The sequence below is a fragment of the Gossypium raimondii genome, chromosome 1 (assembly GCF_025698545.1).
Source record: "Gossypium raimondii isolate GPD5lz chromosome 1, ASM2569854v1, whole genome shotgun sequence".
Classification (NCBI taxonomy): Eukaryota; Viridiplantae; Streptophyta; class Magnoliopsida; order Malvales; family Malvaceae; genus Gossypium; species Gossypium raimondii.
In genome coordinates, this window is record NC_068565.1 from 50,488,566 (window position 1) to 50,509,998 (window position 21,433).

The window sequence follows — 21,433 nt, forward strand, 5'->3', positions numbered from 1 at the left end:
ATTTAAAGCACGAAGAATCCACATTTTCTTTTTCTTTTTATTCTCTCAAACAAAATCTCTTGGGTTTTTCTTTCTACTATCGTTAATGAATATGAAGTGTTGTTGTCACCTTAATTATAATAAAATAAATATATACTTTTTATATATAGTAATTAATTTTGGGCTCAATGAATATATTATGGGATTGAGTAAACAAAATTATTATAAATTAATGCATACTATATTAACACTGTGTATAATATGATTAGAGGTAAAATATAACGTATTATTACACTCGACATTTTGTCGAAATTAAAGTATCTATCACCGACAACAATAACTAGAAGTAAACATTTTTCATGAGTGAAAATCTATCCCTAATCATATTATTAAAAGACGAAATAAACTACATCATACCACATCTCCTGATTGTATTTCTGATATATATAATCAAATCTTAGTTCTTACCGTTAACTTGTATTCGCAGAAAGACACTGTCATTGCAATCTGCATGCAGTGATGATAGGTATAGGGACGAGCCCACACTAAATCATTGATTTCAAATTGACATTTGGGTTTCAACCAAATCCAAACCCTACCCACTCATCCGTACAAGATCACTGAGGGAAAAAAAAAAGTAGAATGACAGATTTCTTGGATCTACAGACAATCATTTTTAATTTGGTTTATACAATCATTTTAGGGTTAATATTACAATTGACTCCTAAACTTTTATCCAACGTGCAATGCGGTACAAATACGAATAAATAAATATCATGTGTCATTATATGATTGGTTCTGTATTGTGAATATAATTTTCGCCATTTAGTTTTCAACGGGTAAGTTTTGGCTTTTTTGTTTAAAGTTTATTTTCTTTAGCTTATTGTTTGCAAAGAAAAACGGAAGGAAAATATTAAATAATTTAATCAATTTGTAAAAATCATATTCAAAACCCCAAACCAATCAAATAAATGATAGAGTTGTATGACCCGAATTCTTGTTAAAGAAATAAAATACCACGCCGCACAAGTTGACTCCGTATAGAACTACACTTCTTCTATTTGACATTGATTAGAATAGGGCTTTTCAACTTTTAAATAGATGAAGTCCAAACTACTCTTGTATCATTCAGTTCTCAACATTAGTAAATTTCTCTTCCTCTGCTCGTGGTTTTTTTCCCGAAAGGGTTTCCACATAAAATCTGTGTGTTTTATTTTTCCTTTTCTTATTGCTTTGCGATGGTTCTATATTGTCATTATCGATGTTTAGTTTTAACAATAAAAAAAACATTGTATTCATTTATTTGTTGTTGCCAAGTTAGCATATAAATTAAACCATGTTAAAATTTTGGGATACATTGATATATATGGCAGATTGTTACATGTACTAAATGAAACATTTTCTTTATACAGTATCAAATTGCACATTAAATGAAAGTTGAGAGGCGAACTTTGATACAAACCTTGTTTATCTTATTATTAATGTAAACTCCACGTTTCTTTGTATAGAGAAAAGAGAGATTTATTTTACATTAATTAAGGTGGTATTGGAAGGTGAGGTGAAAAGTATAGGATGAGCCCAAGTTATTTATTTATTGTGCTTGTCTTTGTTCTTTATTGTTTGCAGCAAAGACTAGTAGTGTATTGAATTTTCAAGCCACCTCCTCTATCTTGAGGTCGCTTCCTAATGTTGTAATGTGGCCTCACCTATGCCTCTTGTTTTCACTTTTCTGTCTTCACATGTATTTTCTCTCTAATCTTTTTTTTTTTTTAATTTTAATAAATAATATAATGTAATAAGTTGATATTCTATGGTTTTAATTCTTCTTTCTAGACTTAAATGTATCATATATATATATATATATATATGAGAAGAAAGATTGCATGATATTGTTTACTATTATAAAAGATTATTTAATTTAAAAGTGGTTAAAATGAATCTTTTGTTTAAAAGATTAAAATTAGTTAGGTTTATGTTATCAAATAAAGTATAGGTTGAATATGTATAGATACTTGAGTAAATAATTTCTAATTGATGATAAGATAATTAGAAATTAATGTAAATGTGTAAGTGTTACATATTAGGATTATGGTCTCCAAATTATGTTGGAAAAAAAATCTCGGTTTGAAAACAGTTTTGTTTCACAGCGAAAAGTTAAACCAGTTTGTGATATTTATAGTAATAAACCTTAACCGAACTCGTACCTGTGTTTTTGCCTTAGTGGACGTTCGTTGTTTCTGACTTTCAACCAAACGATTTTCTCCACTATTCTCGTACCACGAACTATTTTGAGTGTGGGCTCGAACCAATTGAATCGAAACACAGAACTAGAAAAGGTTTTCTCTCCTTTTGGGGTGAAAACGAAAGTTCTCTTTTCTTTAATAAAAACCGGTAGAATTGTTATTCTCAAAAAATATAGATGTAACAATTGAGAATAAATTCTCTCTATTTTTCAGTAGAATAACAATCTCTCAAAATTGTGTAAATAGCTCTATTGGTGTCATATATTTATAGGAAGAGAAGCTAGAACTCTTATAAAGTTGTAAAAGTTTATTTCCACTAGAAAAACAATATCCTAGTTTATCTAAGATATAGGGGTTGACAACCCTAGTTAATGATACTAGGGTTTTGTTGTCCCACCTCCTTACATAAGGGGTTTTGGGCCTTTCTCACATCAGGTCAAATTACGAGTACTTCTTGGGTCTTTCTGACCTAGTACTTTATAATATGATCCAACCCGATTCAATTTTTCTATTTCCCAAAATAAACTTTAATATCTACATATTAAATAATTTTCTCACCCCAATTTTACCCCAGTAAAATTTTGACAATTTTACCCTCGATAAGATTTTGACGATTTTACCCCCAATAAAATTTCGAGAAAATTCATTCAATATGTCACAACTCAACATGTTCACTGTGATAGGATGATTTATTTTCATTTTCAGGCTTCAAAATAGTCCAAAACATAAACTCATTCTTCCATCATTTTTTAAGTATTCCTATATAGGATTGCAAGTTTCTATTTCCATTTCCATTTCCATTTCCATTTTTGGAAATCTACATTCATTTTCAAATGTTTCCATTTCTCCATTTCGAAGAAAACCATAATCATTCCTGAATATTTCTCATTTCTCTTTTTCTATTCATTTTGTTCATTTCTATTCAAATACGCAATTCATTTCTGGTTTCAACGAGTTAATGAAGGGATCAGTTGGATATATGTGGTTGAGGCTCAAATGATTTATAATTAAGTTCCAGATTTTCACCTATTAATTATAAACTTATTTAGTCACGAATTCATTCCACTACAGTATCGTGACTGAGCTCTCCTCAACGACATACCATTACGAAAGCAACTACTCAGTGTCTATCCAATGACCTTGTCATAAGTGTGTTACCCTCATAGGATATCATTGATCTCTTTGGGATAATATTTTTTCTCCCAATATGATCCTATTTTACCTCATGGTAATAATTACATCTTCTTTCATAAAAAGTCAATTATAATCAAATAATGATCAAGTCATCCATCACAAAGACAGACGACCCGTGACCACATTTACTTTTCATCAATCATGTAATGCAAATAAGAGGATATCATTTACATATGTTTTGGACTATGAATTCCACTATTATGAATGGCACTACATACTACAGAAGTCATACACCCAACGTACCAGCTTTTGATTCTTTATCTATTTGAACTTAGACTTTTACTTACATTAAACTGTACGAGCCACACATACATAGTCCGTCATCCATTCAAGATTTAGGTATGTTACATTATGAACGTCACAAGTGAATAAATCCATAAATGGATTCAGGATCTATTCTTCTTGGGTCATGTCTGATGTACTATCAATCTAGTCATTCACATCTATATCTCTATCTTCTAAGAGTCATCCACTCCGATGCCCAAGACAAGGCATCTCTCCAGTTGGACCTAATAGATGATATATTTGTCTTTCAATCGGTTTGCTCATTTTCAATTAGACTAATGACATGTTTGGGTTCGTCTACTAATACAAATTGTCTTTCTGTATTACGATCCGACCACGTAATACTGGTTAGTATTAGTTAAACATTTAGACAACCAATGAGCAACATTTGCTTCCATTTTGCTTTGCGTGCAAAAATCATATGAGGAAAATTATACAAAGTATATTAATGTAATCAATGAATTTGTTTTATTAACCAATCTATTAAAAAAATTACAAGTGTATATTTACGAAAATATTACACTTAAGGCACCAAATCCAACAAATTATATGTAATGTTTCTAACATCCCGTCTTCATAAAAGAGAGAGCCACAATTTCTAAAAAAATGTGTAGAAAACAATTGCTTTTTTCAAGTTTTAAAGGAGCAATCATAACTAGCGTGTATAACAACTAAAGAACATCAACATAAAAATAATTGGTTATGTAGTTTGGTAAATACCTATATCTTTTGGGTCTTACCCAAAGAGTTAATCCACTATCTTCAACCACATATAAAGGATGATTTAAGTCCTACCATTCACTATTGTAACAATCTCATAATTGTACCTAAGATCTATATCACTTTTCACTGAGTTTTCTCCTTAAAAAATTAACTTGTAAAACCAAGTAACCTGCTTATTTTACTTATAAAAAAATGCATTCACTAAACAAATACATAATGAACAGGTTAAGTGCTAAAATGAACAAATTAAGTGCTAAAACTCTCATATCTTTAACCTATACAAGTCTTGAATATATAAACCATGACTACTAATATTTTAATAAAGTCAAGGGTAATTCAGAGGTCACCAAGATATTCCTTTAAGCCAATTGTGCCAATTTCCCTCAAACAGGGGATTTGATTTACTTGATCTGGATTGATTCAATGTTTAACGATTTATTTTTTCAATAGACCGATCTTCATAGACGGGCCAACATACTTCCATGAAATCAACTTTAAGTCATGCCCCAACTATTTTTTGTTCAAAAGATTGCCAACATCAAATTAAGGAAGTTATGAATCTTTAGTATTTGGCATGGACATCCAACTTGAATCGTTTAGCATGAGTCTTCAACTTCTCCATAGCTTTCAACTAATTCTTCAAGTAAGTGATGGCCTTGACATGTGTTGCAATCTTAGCAACCAAGTGCTCAATCAATGGCGGCCCAAATATTGAATTGTAACAAGCATTGGCAGGAACAATTATAATTAGTCTTGTATTAGCTCCCGTAGTTGTCTCTTGATTTGGTTCCTCCTCACTAGCTACAACTTTAATGTTCACTACAACATGTTTTTGACACCCCACATCTGACCCAAACGACGAGTCTGAATGCAAGATGTCACATTATGTTGCCGAAGTAACTCGAATGTCTTTCGTTCATTAATTGGACTAAGAAATTAAATTTAAAAACATTTGTACAAAATTATGGAAAATAAATAAAATAAACTATAGGACTTTAAAATCATTTTAAAATCACATTATGTTGCCAAAGTAACTCGAATGTCTTTCGTTCATTAATTGGACTAAGAAATTAAATTTAAAAACATTTGTACAAAATTATGGAAAATAAATAAAATAAATTATAGGACTTTAAAATCATTTTAAAATACTTTAGAATCATTTTCTAGGTGTGTAACACCCCTTTCCCAATCCTATCGTCGGGTTCGAGCTACGAAATGCTACAGTCATTGCCGGAGCAACTACGGACAATTAACAATCACATTAAAGCATAATTCATGAAAACACAACCATTATAGATCATAAATTCATTATACAATCTTTCTCGGGTCTTACACGATCCTATGTATGCTCTAGAATTAACCCAAAATCACATTAGGACCAAATTGCAACATTTACAAAATTTCAAAATGACGTTGCAACATGAGGAGTTCCTCGTCGTGACGTGACCTCTTGTTTTCCCTTGTTGTGACGACGGGGTTCCTCGTCACGCTGTGGCCCAAAAATCAGATCTCGTCACGATGACTATCGCCTGACGTCGCGACGTGAACTCTGTTTTTGGCACAAAATAGGTCTTTTATCACCTAATTCAAGCCAACTATACCATTAATTCATTTGGTGCATAATTACACCTTTATTCCTGCACAAAACCAACTAAATTGCATACTATATCATCATTCAATCTTTACCAAAATCATTCAATTCAACATGCCTTAATTGGGCACCAAAACACATCAAACAACTTGTTAAAACACAAACTAATTTTCCATGCTTCTAAGTCATTCAAAACAACATTTAACCATGTCATTTTCATGTTCAAATCATACCATTTCACATTTAAATTTGTCATTTAAACACTATCCATATGGTCTCAACATATGACCAAATCATGCCATAATACATGTATAAGCATTAACATCTCATAATTCACATGCTAGACAAACTCAAACCAAGCTAATAATTCAAAGTTAATACATTTACAGCACCTATGTACATGCCACAAAATCGAGCCTTTGAAATGTTTAAAAGACTATCGAATCAATGACAAGATAATGTGAGCTTCTCGTAGATCCAATCAACATGTTTCGCAAAATGGTAATTTGACAAGGAAAGTGGAAAACAACGGGATAAGCATAACGAATGCTTAGTAAGTTCATATGTATTTAAACGATAAACTTATCTCAATTTACAATTTAACAACTCAAACTAATAATTTTGCAAAGATTGTCTAACATAAAATATCACAATAACAAGGTGAGTGTTAATACAAAATCAATCATGTAATGTACCAAATTTATGATATATATATATCAATATATTACATTTGAGTACTCATAATATATACCAAAGCTTTACGTTCAACTCATTCTTTAATATTATCTGTATTACTCGATGAAACTCAGTAAATGAACTCGAATATACCGGCGTTATCACATTTTTTGCTCGTTCGAGCTGAACATATAATCATGTCAGGTTACCCGTTTGAGCTAAATCTTTATGTTGACACATCAAATAGCTTGGCCAAAGCTATACATGTACATGACAGGTTACTTGTCCGGGCTAAACCTCTGTCACATGTATCTTTGAGTCCGCAACAAATGCTAGAGCTCAATAATCACTGGTAATTAATCTTTATCTGTATCCATGTGTACGATAATTTTTCAAAGTTTCATCAAGGTAATTTCAACATTTAAGTTCATACTTACTTCTTTACAATATAGTCCAATTCTCACCTTTTGTACTAAATTGTAAACAATTCAAATTTAAATAAATTATACATATATTCACAATATTAAATACATAAAGATTTAAACACAATTATACCATATGAACTTACCTGAAAAAATCAGCAAACAAGTTGAATTGCAAGGACTATTCGGTAATTTTACTTTTTTTGGTTATCCTCGATTTTATTCAAATCTTGATCTATATAATAATTCAATTCGATTTATCAATTTAAAATAGTTTATAACAATATACTAAATGTATAAATCAGCTCAATTTTCATTTTTGAATGTTCCTAAAGTTTTACATTTTATTTAATTTAGTCCCTAAAATTGAAATTGCCAAAACTTTCAAATTTGAGTTTTGATTTCAAAATCACTCTCAATTTTATCCTTCTACAGCCCTCTATTATCTATAATTATAGAAATTTAACATCAATTTTGAAATTCTTGCACTATAGTCCCTATGTTCAAAAACTAACAATCAAACTTTACAAATTAGTCATTTTTCATATCTAAGTTTAAAATCTAAAAATTAACACCAATTTCATCACTCATTCAATAGTGGCAATTTTTAAAACTTTAATAGTTTTGAAAAATAATGTTCGGATTAACTAAATCAAGCTTCCATAATCTCAATTGTGGATATGATGAAACATGAAAAGAAATGGCTTTGTTAATTTCTATTTCATGTTTTTAAATAAAATAATAATATAATTATAATAATAACATTATTTACATATAAAACATCACCTAACCTTCCACTACCTTCTGAAGTGGGCTAATTGCCCTTTTAGATCTTGATTTAATTACTATTTTAGTTCTTTATCAATTAAAAATCTATAGTGATTGAACTTTTACCACTTTTATAATTTAATCATTATACCTTAAATTAACTACTCGATTGACAAAATTAAAGGGTCAAACTTTAATTAAACCTTATACTAACCTCATAAATATCAAATAATAATATTTACGGACTCACTCATCGAAAACGGGGTCCCGAAAACACTATTTTCGACACCATTAACTTTTGGATCGTTACAAGGTGTACAAGACCAAATATGAGCCTTGAAGGGTCAAAACAACTCAAAATTGGGGAGGAACCCTGTTCTACCGTATATGTATCAGTACAAGTGGGGAGATGTACCAATACATCTCCCTCCTACTATAACAGTTGACACACTGCTTGACTTGTTGTGTTACAATTGGGCCCAAGTATCAATACCTTTATGCCATGATCTAAAAATTGCCTTAAAACTCACTTTTTTTTTACCCATAACAACTACATACAAAACCTTGACTTATAAAACTCAAAAATCAAGTTTAAAATATCAAAAACACATACCATGGCACTTCCAAACATGATGAACATATCAATATTCATCTTAAGACATGCGCATCATTTAAACTTACATGTAATCAATAAATAACCATCATTTACACCATGTTAATGTTTCATTCAAGTGCTCCAAAACATTAAAAAAGAAAAAACTCTCATTGTAACCTATACTTAGGTACATGCTAAGCCATTAACTAATTCAAAAAGAAGATTACATTGATTTGATTGAGCTGAGGAGTGAGCCTTTAAATGCCATGTCGATTTCACGGGCGTGTGGTAGGTCGCTTCGATTTCACGAGATTACACACCGAACAAAAAAAATCACAATTTTTAGGTTTTTCGGACATTCTAAGACATATATATGATAAAAAAAAAGAAGAAGAAGATAGGAGTGAGCCGTTAGAGAATATTAAAAAATAACTCGAAAAATATCATTGAAGCCAATTTTTTGAAGCAGATTTCCGTCAAGATTGAAGATTCTCAGTTTATTTCTTAGTAAGTTATCACGAGTTTCTTTATTTTTTCGGTTATATTGTATCTTGGATGTTTCTATTTTCAAGCATGAACTAATTTTCTAAATACCTAGGGGAGATGAACCCTATGATGGATTCTGTCGCTTGATTTTTATTTTATGCAATAAATATTTAGTTTCTTATTCTCAATTATGTGTACTTAATTCTTGGTTTAATATTTCTAGAGTATTGATCCATGTTCAATGTGCTTAAATCGGTGGTTGAATAAACCCTATTTAAGAGTAGATCTTGCGTAATTGAGAGGAGTTGCATACAATCCTAAAAATAGGGTGATATAAATCTACCGGATTAAAGTCAAATCTAATAGTGGAATCCATAGCATGAGTTAATGCGATAATAGATGTTTTAATTAGAAATGATTTCAATTAATCAACTTAGAATTAGTTGATCTTATGTCATAATTTAGGTATTTCTACGGATCAATGTGCTAAGTAAAAGAAATTGTGTAATTTAGATTAATAGTGATAGATGAAATCTAGGCGAATTATTTCCTTGGTATTGTTTCGCTTATTGGTTGTTAATAAACTATTTTTCTGATTTGTTCTTTGTTGTGTTCGTTAGTTAATTAAATTAATTCATTTTAGTATTTAAGTCTATCACTTGAATTACTCGACTAAATAATAAAAAGACAGTAATTACTAATACTTTTAGTCTTCATAAAAATAATATATTTATTCACCATAACTATACTACGTGGAATTCTCTTAATCAAATTTCTAGTTATTTTCGTCACATATCATTACGAATTTAACACTTATTACATACTTTCCAGCTCTAATAAATAAGACCTGATTAAAACCGAGTCGATAACCGGTTAGAGAGAGCTAAAGACTAGACCTGTCCATGGGCCGGGCCGGGCCGGGCTCGGAAAAAATTTTCGGCCCACCTCCTAGGCCCGACCCCGGCCCGGCCCAAAATATGGGCGTGAAATTTTGCCCAGGCCTGGCCTGGGAAAAATATCATAAGCCCGAGCCCGGCCCGGCCCGGCTCATTTTTAAAATAAACATTAAAAAATATTTTAAAAATAAAAAAATAAAAAAATATTTTAAAAGTATTTTAAAATTAAAAAATAAAAAAAGTGGTGCCCGAAGCCCGGCCTATTTTTTAAACGGGCCTCATTTTTTTGCCCAAGCCCATATTTCGGGCCTATATTTTTACCCGAACCCTCCTATATTTCGGACGGGCCGTCTGGCAGGGCCGCCCGTCCCATGGACAGGTCTACTAAAGACAGGTAAGGGTGAGGCGTGAGAAAATGAAGGCATAATGTCAGTTTTGATGGAGGCAGGTTTACGGGACCAGATGGAGACCTGTGATTGCACCTTTCCATTTCTCTCTCTCTCTCTCTCTATCTACCTCTTTCCCCCATTTTCACTTCTTGTTATTAGCCGACAAGAGTCCAGCTATTTGCCCCCCCCCCCCCCGCCCCCTTTTTCTCTCCCTTTAAATTCACACACATTAGCACATATTGGTTCCATGCACCCCAAAAGTGAAGTAAAACCCCTGCAACCCCCCCCCCCCTTTCAGTCTCCCCCTCACGCATTGTTGCACCCCCCAAAAGCCAATGTTTTAGACACTACCCTTTGTTAACTATCACTTTCCATGCTTCTTTAAGCTCACTCTTTGGTCTCTTCTGCTCTGGTCTGGTCTCACTTGGTGGTCCTTTTATATATATATATATATATTACAAACGGAGGATACTCTTTGGAATATTGGAGAGAAAGCAAAAAAGAAATGGATTGGAATAACACTTTTCGACCCTTTGTTTCACGACCAGAACCTTCTCTTAACTTCCTTTATAGTAACTATAATTATGATCAATATCCAGGTAATATATACATGTACATATATACATATATATATGTACTCACTTTCTTTTAATTCTATAAGTGTTTATGTTTCTCCTTTTTTTTTTGGTAAGGTATGGAGATGAAGCAACATCAAGGGTTTATGGAAGTGGGTAATGAGATGGTTCTTCCAGGTTTGAATAAGAACAGCTTCAACAACAACGTTAATCAAGACAAGAAGAAGAGATTGACAAGTGATCAGTTAGACTCGTTGGAAAAGAATTTCCAAGAAGAGATTAAGTTAGATCCCGACAGGAAAATGAAGTTGTCTAGGGAACTTGGACTTCAACCAAGACAAATCGCTGTCTGGTTCCAAAACAGACGTGCTAGATGGAAAGCTAAACAGCTTGAACGCTTGTATGATTCGCTTAAACAAGAGTTCGATGCTATCTCCCGGGAAAAACAGAAGCTTCAAGATGAGGTATGTCGGTTTTATAATTCATAATTCATGTTTGATATTCGTAATAAAAAAAATTGACATAGGAAGCATTTATCATACAAATCGTTAAACCCTGTCTTGGGGTTTAACCTATTTCTTTGCTTATACATATATATATATATGTAACTATGTATGTATATGGAGCAAGTACTAGAATTGTTCATGAATTTTGAGATCTCCTAGTCCTTGGATCTTGGAGGATATTCATTATTAAGTAAGAGATAATTTAAGATAGAAACTTTCACTAAAGAAATTAAACAATAACCCTAATTATTCCTTTTGAGTATGATATCTATTACTATTATTCAAGTAAATACTTATACATATTCACATCTTATGTATAGCTTTATTCAAGTAAAATATTCGTAAAATTGAATAAAGAAAAACTTAAAAACATTAAAATATTTTATAGGAAAAATATATATATAAAAATAAAAATAATGCAATATCTTATTATATGCAGGTCATGAAATTGAAAGGAATTCTAAGGGAACAAGTGACAAGGAACCAAGTCTCCACAGTTTATACCGAAATCTCCGGCGAAGAGACTGTCGAAAGCACCTCAATCCGTAGCTCGAACAAGCCGAAGATCGCCGGAAACAACCACCACCCCCACCCAGTCGCCGCGTGCAACTATCTTTTCAATGTAGACGAGTATAACCCAGTTTCATCCCCTTATTGGGGTACTGTTCAACTGCCTTCTTATCCCTAATAAGCTAATTAGTGACTTAAATTAATCTTTAATTAGACAATTAGCTTTAGCTTAATTAGTGTTTTGTTAGTAAGATGAGGGAAGATATGTAGTTGTTGAAAGCCATTGTTGAAGGGCTGACATAACATTAATGAGTAATATATATGTATTGTATGTACTAAAATGTTTTAAAAAGCCAAAAGGCTGCTTTAATGAATATTGGATCAAGAGCTTGAACTACTTTTTTTTTGCATGAATAAGGCTGAATTTTTGTTTCTTTTTGTTTTTATACTCTTTTTTCTCGTTTATTGTGCTATTTTTGGAAATTTGAATGAACACTGTGTTGAGAAAAATTTGTCTTTGAAATTTATGAAAATTTAATCTTATCTTATTATTATACTTAAAATTAAAATCTTTTATATAAAAGTAATGTAGATTAGTTAATAAATGGTTTGACGATAAAAGTATTATGAAGGCTCTTGTATTAAGAGTTGAATTGTATTTTGCACTCTTTACTTAAAAATTGTTAAGTTAATTCGATTAAAGAGCAAACTTACCATACGATCCGTTGTATAAATTGGCAAATGTTCTTTTCCATTATGGATAGCGACAGTATGGTCGATCATTGTGGGTATAATGATAGATGTCCTGGACCAAGTTATTTCGATTTTTTTTAATAAATGATTTGCTACGAAAAGATTTTTTTTAGTGAACGTGTCATTTTTTTACTTTAAATATATATATATATATATATATATATATATATATTGTCTTTGTAAAGACGAAGAAAGAAATAATCTCTCCTAAGTGGAACTTGACATGTCACGCGTACCTCGTGCTGGCATGGAAGGACTAATTCAAGTAAAATGGATGAAATTTTTTATGTGGAGGGACTAATTCAAACAAGCAGACAGTAATAGGTCATCACTTAACAGTAGAAATGAAAGGAATTCAAAATTTTTAAAAGGACTAGCTTGCTAGATAAAGACTAATTTACTCATTTTTAAAAATAAAAAATAAAATACAATTTGATTTTTAATACAAAAGTCCTCATAATACTTTTACTATAATTTAATACAAAATAACAAAATATATATAATAAATAAAAAAAATCTAAAAATTTAGCAAAAGTGAGTCATAACTCCTATAATTTATGTTAGTAATAATCCAACTTCATTTCATTGGCTTTTCGCCCAAACATATCGACACTTCCATTGTCTTTTCGAAGGACATGAAAATATAGTCATCCCTATAACTTAGACCAAAGTTAACAATCAAATAACAACTCGAATAATAAATCTATTGACTCAAGTGAGTTAATCCGATGTTTAAAATCGAGGTTTAATCTACAAATTCGTCTATGTGAGTGTAATATGTGTGTACGTAGAACTTATACCGTAAAAAAAAACAATCAAATAAAAAATAATAATAATGTTGTAAATACATTAAATGAATGTCTGTAAGCCGTTAAACATATTAAAATAATGAGATAAAACTCTTTACTTCATTAATAATCGGAGATCATTAAATGGGGTAATTAAGAAAGCTTAATTCATGGAATGTAAAACATTCACTAATTGAATGTAAAGAAGCTTATAAATAGCACCTTGTAAGTGAAAATTAAACAATGAAAATTCTCCGTATTTTTCACCCACTTTTACTTATTATTATTTTATTAATTTTCTATAACAAATATCACATTTGATGCCTGTATCTAAAGCAGTATATGAACTTTCATAAATTGTTCAATATGGTACATAAATTATCAATATATATTTTATTATGGTACGTGCTATAACACATTAGTGGATGGTTAAACCAACCAATGAAAACTCGACACGAATTTTGTATTATCCATGCGAACTTAATAGTTTGAGTACTACATTAAGTATTTTCACAGTACAAATATCACATTAGACATTTTATGAAACAACATTTATCAAATATTAAATTTTAAAAATTAGGAGAAATAACAAATATTGAATTTGAATTAACACAATAAATTTAGATATTAAACTAAAGCATCAAATATTAATCCCTTTTAGCCTAATTGAGTTTTTTAATTATTTAAAATTTTAATACAAATTGAGTACAAAAATCCTACTAACTCGATAAAATATTTGAACAAAATTCAAAATTTAAATCTAGAATTGAGCTTCCTTGTCAAGGTTATTTGAAATGGATTCAACAAATTGATCAAAAACTGACCAAAGCATCAATCCAAATTAAATCAAGCAATTAAATCGATTGAACTAATGAAACTAATTTTAATATTTTTATTTTTTAATGATTTATTTAATCAAGATCCAATCAAACTCTTCGAACAATATATATATATATATATTTACATGTTTGGAGGAAAAAATAAAGGACTAAGGTGTAAGCTGAAAACAAAATAAATCACTGAAAACGGCATTCTCAACTTGGTACAAGACCAAGTATGCATGGCTGAAAAAGTATAAATTCAAAATCCATAAAAGCACTTCATCACAAAACTTCCAACACTGGGTTCATAGTATAGGATCAAGCATAAATGCAAAAACATCATGGCCATCAATGCCATTAACTCCATAAAATTGGCTTCAAAATAAACATACTAACCCTATTTTTATCTGGCTAGGGAAAAACAGATAATAACTTTAGCAACTTAACGCTTTCCACCACCGCCACCAAGCTTGGGGCCTTTCGGTGCTCCACCCTTTGGAACGTTACCCTTGCCCTGAGTCTTTTGTTGCTTTGCCGCTACTTCTGCTTTCTTTGCCTTCTTTTCATCCTTAGTTTTCTTGATTCTTTCCTTGATTTCTCTGCAAAATTAAGATAAATATACAGATTATTTCCCATAAATACAAAGCTTAATACATGTGAAAATCAGTGATGAAAAGATGGACACACACCGGAGAGCAGCTTCCTGGCAGCATCACGGACTTGGGTTTCTCACTTCTCTTCTTCTGGATAACCTCTAAGGTGGCACCAACAATGGATCGGGAGTAAGGCTTCTTGGCTGCACGTCTTCTCTTCTTCACGGCCTCTTGGGCAATATCCTAAATGCAAGTAAACATGGAGATAGATAAATGATAGGGCACAGAAATGATAAAATATAGACGGTAGCAATTTCTAATTCAATCAACTAATCATTCAACCTTGCCCCAACTTTTATCGTATCGATGAGACGTAGAGGAGATGCACAAATTTGCTCAAAAGTTACAAACTCATATAATTACTTCAAATGCAGAAATTTTCTATATAAACTCGGATTTGCAATGTTGAGACTAACCTTCTTATGCTGCTTCCTATACATGGCTGTCCATGTAAGTTTTGAGGGCTTCAGACGGTTGTGGAAGTACCTCTTGCATTTCGAATTGGAAAAGAGGAAAACCTAAAAGAATCAATAAAGATGATTATTCGTTACAAACACAACAAAATAATATTAACTGCTTCAAATCATAACACAATGAAAATTCACCTGAGAATCTCCACGAACAAATCTGATGCCTTTCCCAGGGTATATCTTGGCACCACTAAATCGGCAAAGCTCCGTCCTAACATGCCAACATCACGCAGTTTAGTAATGCAAGAGCATCAATAGATAATAACAATTTCCACAAGGTAATTTTAAACTGAATCTAATGTATCCAAGACACGAGCCTAATCTTTCACTCGATTATTACTTAATCTGCAGTTGAAATGAACACTAGCATTTTTCAGAGTAACATAAGCTGCAAAAATTTCGATGCCAGAACTAAACTAAAACTCCAATTCCACTCTCATAACACAAAATTAATTACATTTCCTGTTTCCATCAGATATTTTAGTAGCCAATCAATCTATTTTATTTTCTCTCATTGATTCAAAGCATTTAGCTTCATTAACTTATCAAATGGTATATTAAAATTAACCGATTTAAAATATAATAATACTTCAAAAACAGAAATTTCTGGCTTAATGTTCTGAATAAAATCAATGAACATGAAACCTTCAATCACATTTTCAAAATCAAATCAAACCAAAAGCAGATCCGGGTATAAAAGATTGTTTATCCATAAAGAAATGTATTTTTTTTTTTAAGATCAGATCATTAAATTTCGATTAACGAACAATTTCAAAGAAAAACGAAATAGAGAAATAGAGAATAAACGTACTTGAGAACCATGGCTGCTGCTGCTGCTCTGTTCCTTTGGTATGGAAACCCTAGAAACCCTAGCAGGCGTTGCTATGTATGTATATAAGGGTTTCGTATAATCGGCCCCTATATCATTTTAAAATTACGACATTTTAAAAATAAAAATAAAATACAATTTGATTTTTAATACAAAAGTCCTCATAATACTTTTACTATAATTTAATACAAAATAACAAAATATATATAATAAATAAAAAAATCTAAAATTTAGCAAAAGTGAGTCATAACTCCTATAATTTATGTTAGTAATAATCCAACTTCATTTCATTGGCTTTTCGCCCAAACATATCGACACTTCCATTGTCTTTTCGAAGGACATGAAAATATAGTCATCCCTATAACTTAGACCAAAGTTAACAATCAAATAACAACTCGAATAATAAATCTATTGACTCAAGTGAGTTAATCCGATGTTTAAAATCGAGGTTTAATCTACAAATTCGTCTATGTGAGTGTAATATGTGTACGTAGAACTTATACCGTAAAAAAACAATCAAATAAAAAATAATAATAATGTTGTAAATACATTAAATGAATGTCTGTAAGCCGTTAAACATATTAAAATAATGAGATAAAACTCTTTACTTCATTAATAATCAGGAGATCATTAAATGGGGTAATTAAGAAAGCTTAATTCATGGAATGTAAAACATTCACTAATTGAATGTAAAGAAGCTTATAAATAGCACCTTGTAAGTGAAAATTAAACAATGAAAATTCTCCGTATTTTTCACCCACTTTTACTTATTATTATTTTATTAATTTTCTATAACAAATATCACATTTGATGCCTGTATCTAAAGCAGTATATGAACTTTCATAAATTGTTCAATATGGTACATAAATTATCAATATATATTTTATTATGGTACGTGCTATAACACATTAGTGGATGGTTAAACCAACCAATGAAAACTCGACACGAATTTTGTATTATCCATGCGAACTTAATAGTTTGAGTACTACATTAAGTATTTTCACAGTACAAATATCACATTAGACATTTTATGAAACAACATTTATCAAATATTAAATTTTAAAAATTAGGAGAAATAACAAATATTGAATTTGAATTAACACAATAAATTTAGATATTAAACTAAAGCATCAAATATTAATCCCTTTTAGCCTAATTGAGTTTTTTTAATTATTTAAAATTTTAATACAAATTGAGTACAAAAATCCTACTAACTCGATAAAATATTTGAACAAAATTCAAAATTTAAATCTAGAATTGAGCTTCCTTGTCAAGGTTATTTGAAATGGATTCAACAAATTGATCAAAAACTGACCAAAGCATCAATCCAAATTAAATCAAGCAATTAAATCGATTGAACTAATGAAACTAATTTTTAATATTTTTATTTTTTTAATGATTTATTTAATCAAGATCCAATCAAACTCTTCGAACAATATATATATATATATATTTACATGTTTGGAGGGGAAAAAAATAAAGGACTAAGGTGTAAGCTGAAAAACAAAATAAATCACTGAAAACGGCATTCTCAACTTGGTACAAGACCAAGTATGCATGGCTGAAAAAGTATAAATTCAAAATCCATAAAAGCACTTCATCACAAAACTTCCAACACTGGGTTCATAGTATAGGATCAAGCATAAATGCAAAAACATCATGGCCATCAATGCCATTAACTCCATAAAATTGGCTTCAAAATAAACATACTAACCCTATTTTTATCTGGCTAGGGAAAAACAGATAATAACTTTAGCAACTTAACGCTTTCCACCACCGCCACCAAGCTTGGGGCCTTTCGGTGCTCCACCCTTTGGAACGTTACCCTTGCCCTGAGTCTTTTGTTGCTTTGCCGCTACTTCTGCTTTCTTTGCCTTCTTTTCATCCTTAGTTTTCTTGATTCTTTCCTTGATTTCTCTGCAAAATTAAGATAAATATACAGATTATTTCCCATAAATACAAAGCTTAATACATGTGAAAATCAGTGATGAAAAAGATGGACACACACCGGAGAGCAGCTTCCCTGGCAGCATCACGGACTTCGGGTTTCTCACTTCTCTTCTTCTGGATAACCTCTAAGGTGGCACCAACAATGGATCGGGAGTAAGGCTTCTTGGCTGCACGTCTTCTCTTCTTCACGGCCTCTTGGGCAATATCCTAAATGCAAGTAAACATGGAGATAGATAAATGATAGGGCACAGAAATGATAAAATATAGACGGTAGCAATTTCTAATTCAATCAACTAATCATTCAACCTTGCCCCAACTTTTATCGTATCGATGAGACGTAGAGGAGATGCACAAATTTGCTCAAAAGTTACAAACTCATATAATTACTTCAAATGCAGAAATTTTCTATATAAACTCGGATTTGCAATGTTGAGACTAACCTTCTTATGCTGCTTCCTATACATGGCTGTCCATGTAAGTTTTGAGGGCTTCAGACGGTTGTGGAAGTACCTCTTGCATTTCGAATTGGAAAAGAGGAAAACCTAAAAGAATCAATAAAGATGATTATTCGTTACAAACACAACAAAATAATATTAACTGCTTCAAATCATAACACAATGAAAATTCACCTGAGAATCTCCACGAACAAATCTGATGCCTTTCCCAGGGTATATCTTGGCACCACTAAATCGGCAAAGCTCCGTCCTAACATGCCAACATCACGCAGTTTAGTAATGCAAGAGCATCAATAGATAATAACAATTTCCACAAGGTAATTTTAAACTGAATCTAATGTATCCAAGACACGAGCCTAATCTTTCACTCGATTATTACTTAATCTGCAGTTGAAATGAACACTAGCATTTTCAGAGTAACATAAGCTGCAAAATTTCGATGCCAGAACTAAACTAAAACTCCAATTCCACTCTCATAACACAAAATTAATTACATTTCCTGTTTCCATCAGATATTTTAGTAGCCAATCAATCTATTTTATTTTCTCTCATTGATTCAAAGCATTTAGCTTCATTAACTTATCAAATGGTATATTAAAATTAACCGATTTAAAATATAATAATACTTCAAAACAGAAATTTCTGGCTTAATGTTCTGAATAAAATCAATGAACATGAAACCTTCAATCACATTTTCAAAATCAAATCAAACCAAAAGCAGATCCGGGTATAAAAGATTGTTTATCCATAAAGAAATGTATTTTTTTTTAAGATCAGATCATTAAATTTCGATTAACGAACAATTTCAAAGAAAAACGAAATAGAGAAATAGAGAATAAACGTACTTGAGAACCATGGCTGCTGCTGCTGCTCTGTTCCTTTGGTATGGAAACCCTAGAAACCCTAGCAGGCGTTGCTATGTATGTATATAAGGGTTTCGTATAATCGGCCCCTATATCATTTTAAAATTACGAATTACCCATCACTGAGAGGGCTTGCTAATGGATGGGTAACTGGAAATGGACTAAGCCCAATATCTTAAATCAATTTTTTTCTTTATTTTAATGTTAATACAAAGGGTGAATTGCAACCAAGGTTACTAAACTATCAGTACGTTTACATTTTGGTCACTTAACTTCAAAAGGTTTCATTTAAGTCATTGAACTATTCGAAAATTATTATTCAAGTCATTGAATTATTAAGTTTTTTTTTTTTAAGTCTGGCTAACAAACTCCAAGCGGCTTCGATGACTAATACGATGGATCAGTACTCATTGAAGAGTAGAAGAACATACCTTGGATCCAAGTCGATCTGACAGTCAATGTTGAAGATCAAAGAAGAAAATTGTTTGAATTTTGGTTCGTAAATTTGTGGCACTTAAAGTTGTTTTATGAAATACAAATTGAACTGTAGAAGAAAAGGGGAAAGAAGAACTTTTGATTAGTGCAGGTGTTGCGAATAGAGGATGACATACAATAGCCATTTTACAAACCCAATAATTTAAATAAAAATTTTCGAATAGTTCAATAATCATTTTGTAACTTTTAAAGTTAATTGACTAAAATGTAAACTTACTAATAGTTTAATGATCATGGTGTAATTTACTCTAATTTTTATTATATATTTTAATATATTAATTTTTTTTGAATAATCTCATTATAATTTCTGATCATATCTGTTATAACTTCTCCTCAACCCATAATATAAGAGGATAATGTGCTTTAACGCACTCGAACCCACGCCTTCTTACATTGACAATAATATTTATTCCAATTAAATTAAAACTCAATCGGCTAAATTTTATTATTTAATTTTTTTTTTTAACTTGACAAGCATATCATTAATCTCCCTTGTAGATATAGGGAAAAAAAATCCCACTAATGAGATAATTATCCTTTAGAATTACTATTAAAATGATACACGGCCGATATTATTGAGAATTCCCTACCTTGACCAGGAATCTCAATTATTAAATTATTAAATATTTTGAGAAGATGGCGATGACACCTCACTCAGCCAATCTCATCATCACGAAGGATCCAAGCCCCTCCTTAAACACCACTTGTTAAAATTTAAGGTAAATTACACTCAAGATCATTCAGCTATTAGATAATTTACACTTTAGTCACTTGATTTTTTTTATAAGTTGCTAACGGGAATTAGATGTGGCGATGAGTAAATTTACAATTCGATCACTCAATATTAGTAATTGTACAAGTTGGTCATTGATTATTAGTAAATTCGTAAGTTTACACATTTGTCACTTAATCTTTGCACTGTCACTCCCTAAGTTGATAATCCAAATAATATTGACAACAATTCAAAGCCACAATCAAAGAAAACAAAAGTACAATGAAAGAAAGAAATAAATTATATGGTTTTAATAAGCCCCCAGATAAGACGTACAAAAGGAAAGGGATATGATAAAATCATGGAAAAGAGAATCGAAATATTAAAAAATGAGACTCAAACATATTGAATTTAGTCAAGAGTTAGTCGGAGAATTCCAAGCAACGAGCCTCAATCCAAAAGGTCAATGAGAAAGTCTCGTTGAAAAAAGGAACATATTAGAGTTAGATAGTCATCCGACGAAGATGTAAGGAGATCGAAGTGCTTCTTTATTAGGGCTTTGAGCTTAAATCAACGAAGTTTCAAACTATTTTAAGAAAAATTAAACCATAAGGTTGAAAGAGAGGGAAAAAGCTCTGGTTCAGTGTGTTTCTTTGTTGGAAGAGAAGGCTGGACGATGGCGAGATTACTGGAATATAACTGTGATGGAGTGACCTTGGGTGTGTTTTAGTGACAAACTTGTAACTTTTTTGAAATTGAGTGACCATAGTGTAAATTTACTAATAGTTGGTTAAAGTATAGTTTACC

General features: G+C 31.2%; 3 protein-coding genes across 3 annotated transcripts; 1 reads left to right on the top strand and 2 right to left on the bottom strand.

Annotated features, from left to right (window-relative positions):
• Positions 1-10,536: 10,536 nt before the first annotated feature.
• Positions 10,537-12,234, top strand: LOC105786382 (homeobox-leucine zipper protein ATHB-22). Its single transcript, XM_012612770.2, has 3 exons — positions 10,537-10,845; positions 10,939-11,285; positions 11,767-12,234. The coding sequence occupies exons 1-3, from the start codon at positions 10,752-10,754 to the stop codon at positions 12,013-12,015; spliced, it is 690 nt and encodes a 229-aa protein (XP_012468224.2). The 5' UTR covers positions 10,537-10,751; the 3' UTR covers positions 12,016-12,234.
• A 2,219-nt stretch (positions 12,235-14,453) lies between these two features.
• On the bottom strand, positions 14,454-16,261 carry LOC105786383 (60S ribosomal protein L24). The gene is given in 6 exon segments (XM_052620406.1): positions 14,454-14,796; positions 14,889-14,921; positions 14,924-15,035; positions 15,269-15,370; positions 15,458-15,533; positions 16,134-16,261. Coding segments are annotated over 6 exon segments (489 nt in total). The 5' UTR covers positions 16,145-16,261; the 3' UTR covers positions 14,454-14,641.
• Positions 16,262-17,723: 1,462 nt separating this feature from the next.
• On the bottom strand, positions 17,724-19,563 carry LOC128032392 (60S ribosomal protein L24). The gene is made up of 5 exons (XM_052620403.1): positions 19,402-19,563; positions 18,731-18,806; positions 18,542-18,643; positions 18,160-18,308; positions 17,724-18,068 (listed from the first exon to the last, which is right to left on the bottom strand). The coding sequence occupies exons 1-5, from the start codon at positions 19,410-19,412 to the stop codon at positions 17,912-17,914; spliced, it is 495 nt and encodes a 164-aa protein (XP_052476363.1). The 5' UTR covers positions 19,413-19,563; the 3' UTR covers positions 17,724-17,911.
• Positions 19,564-21,433: the final 1,870 nt, after the last annotated feature.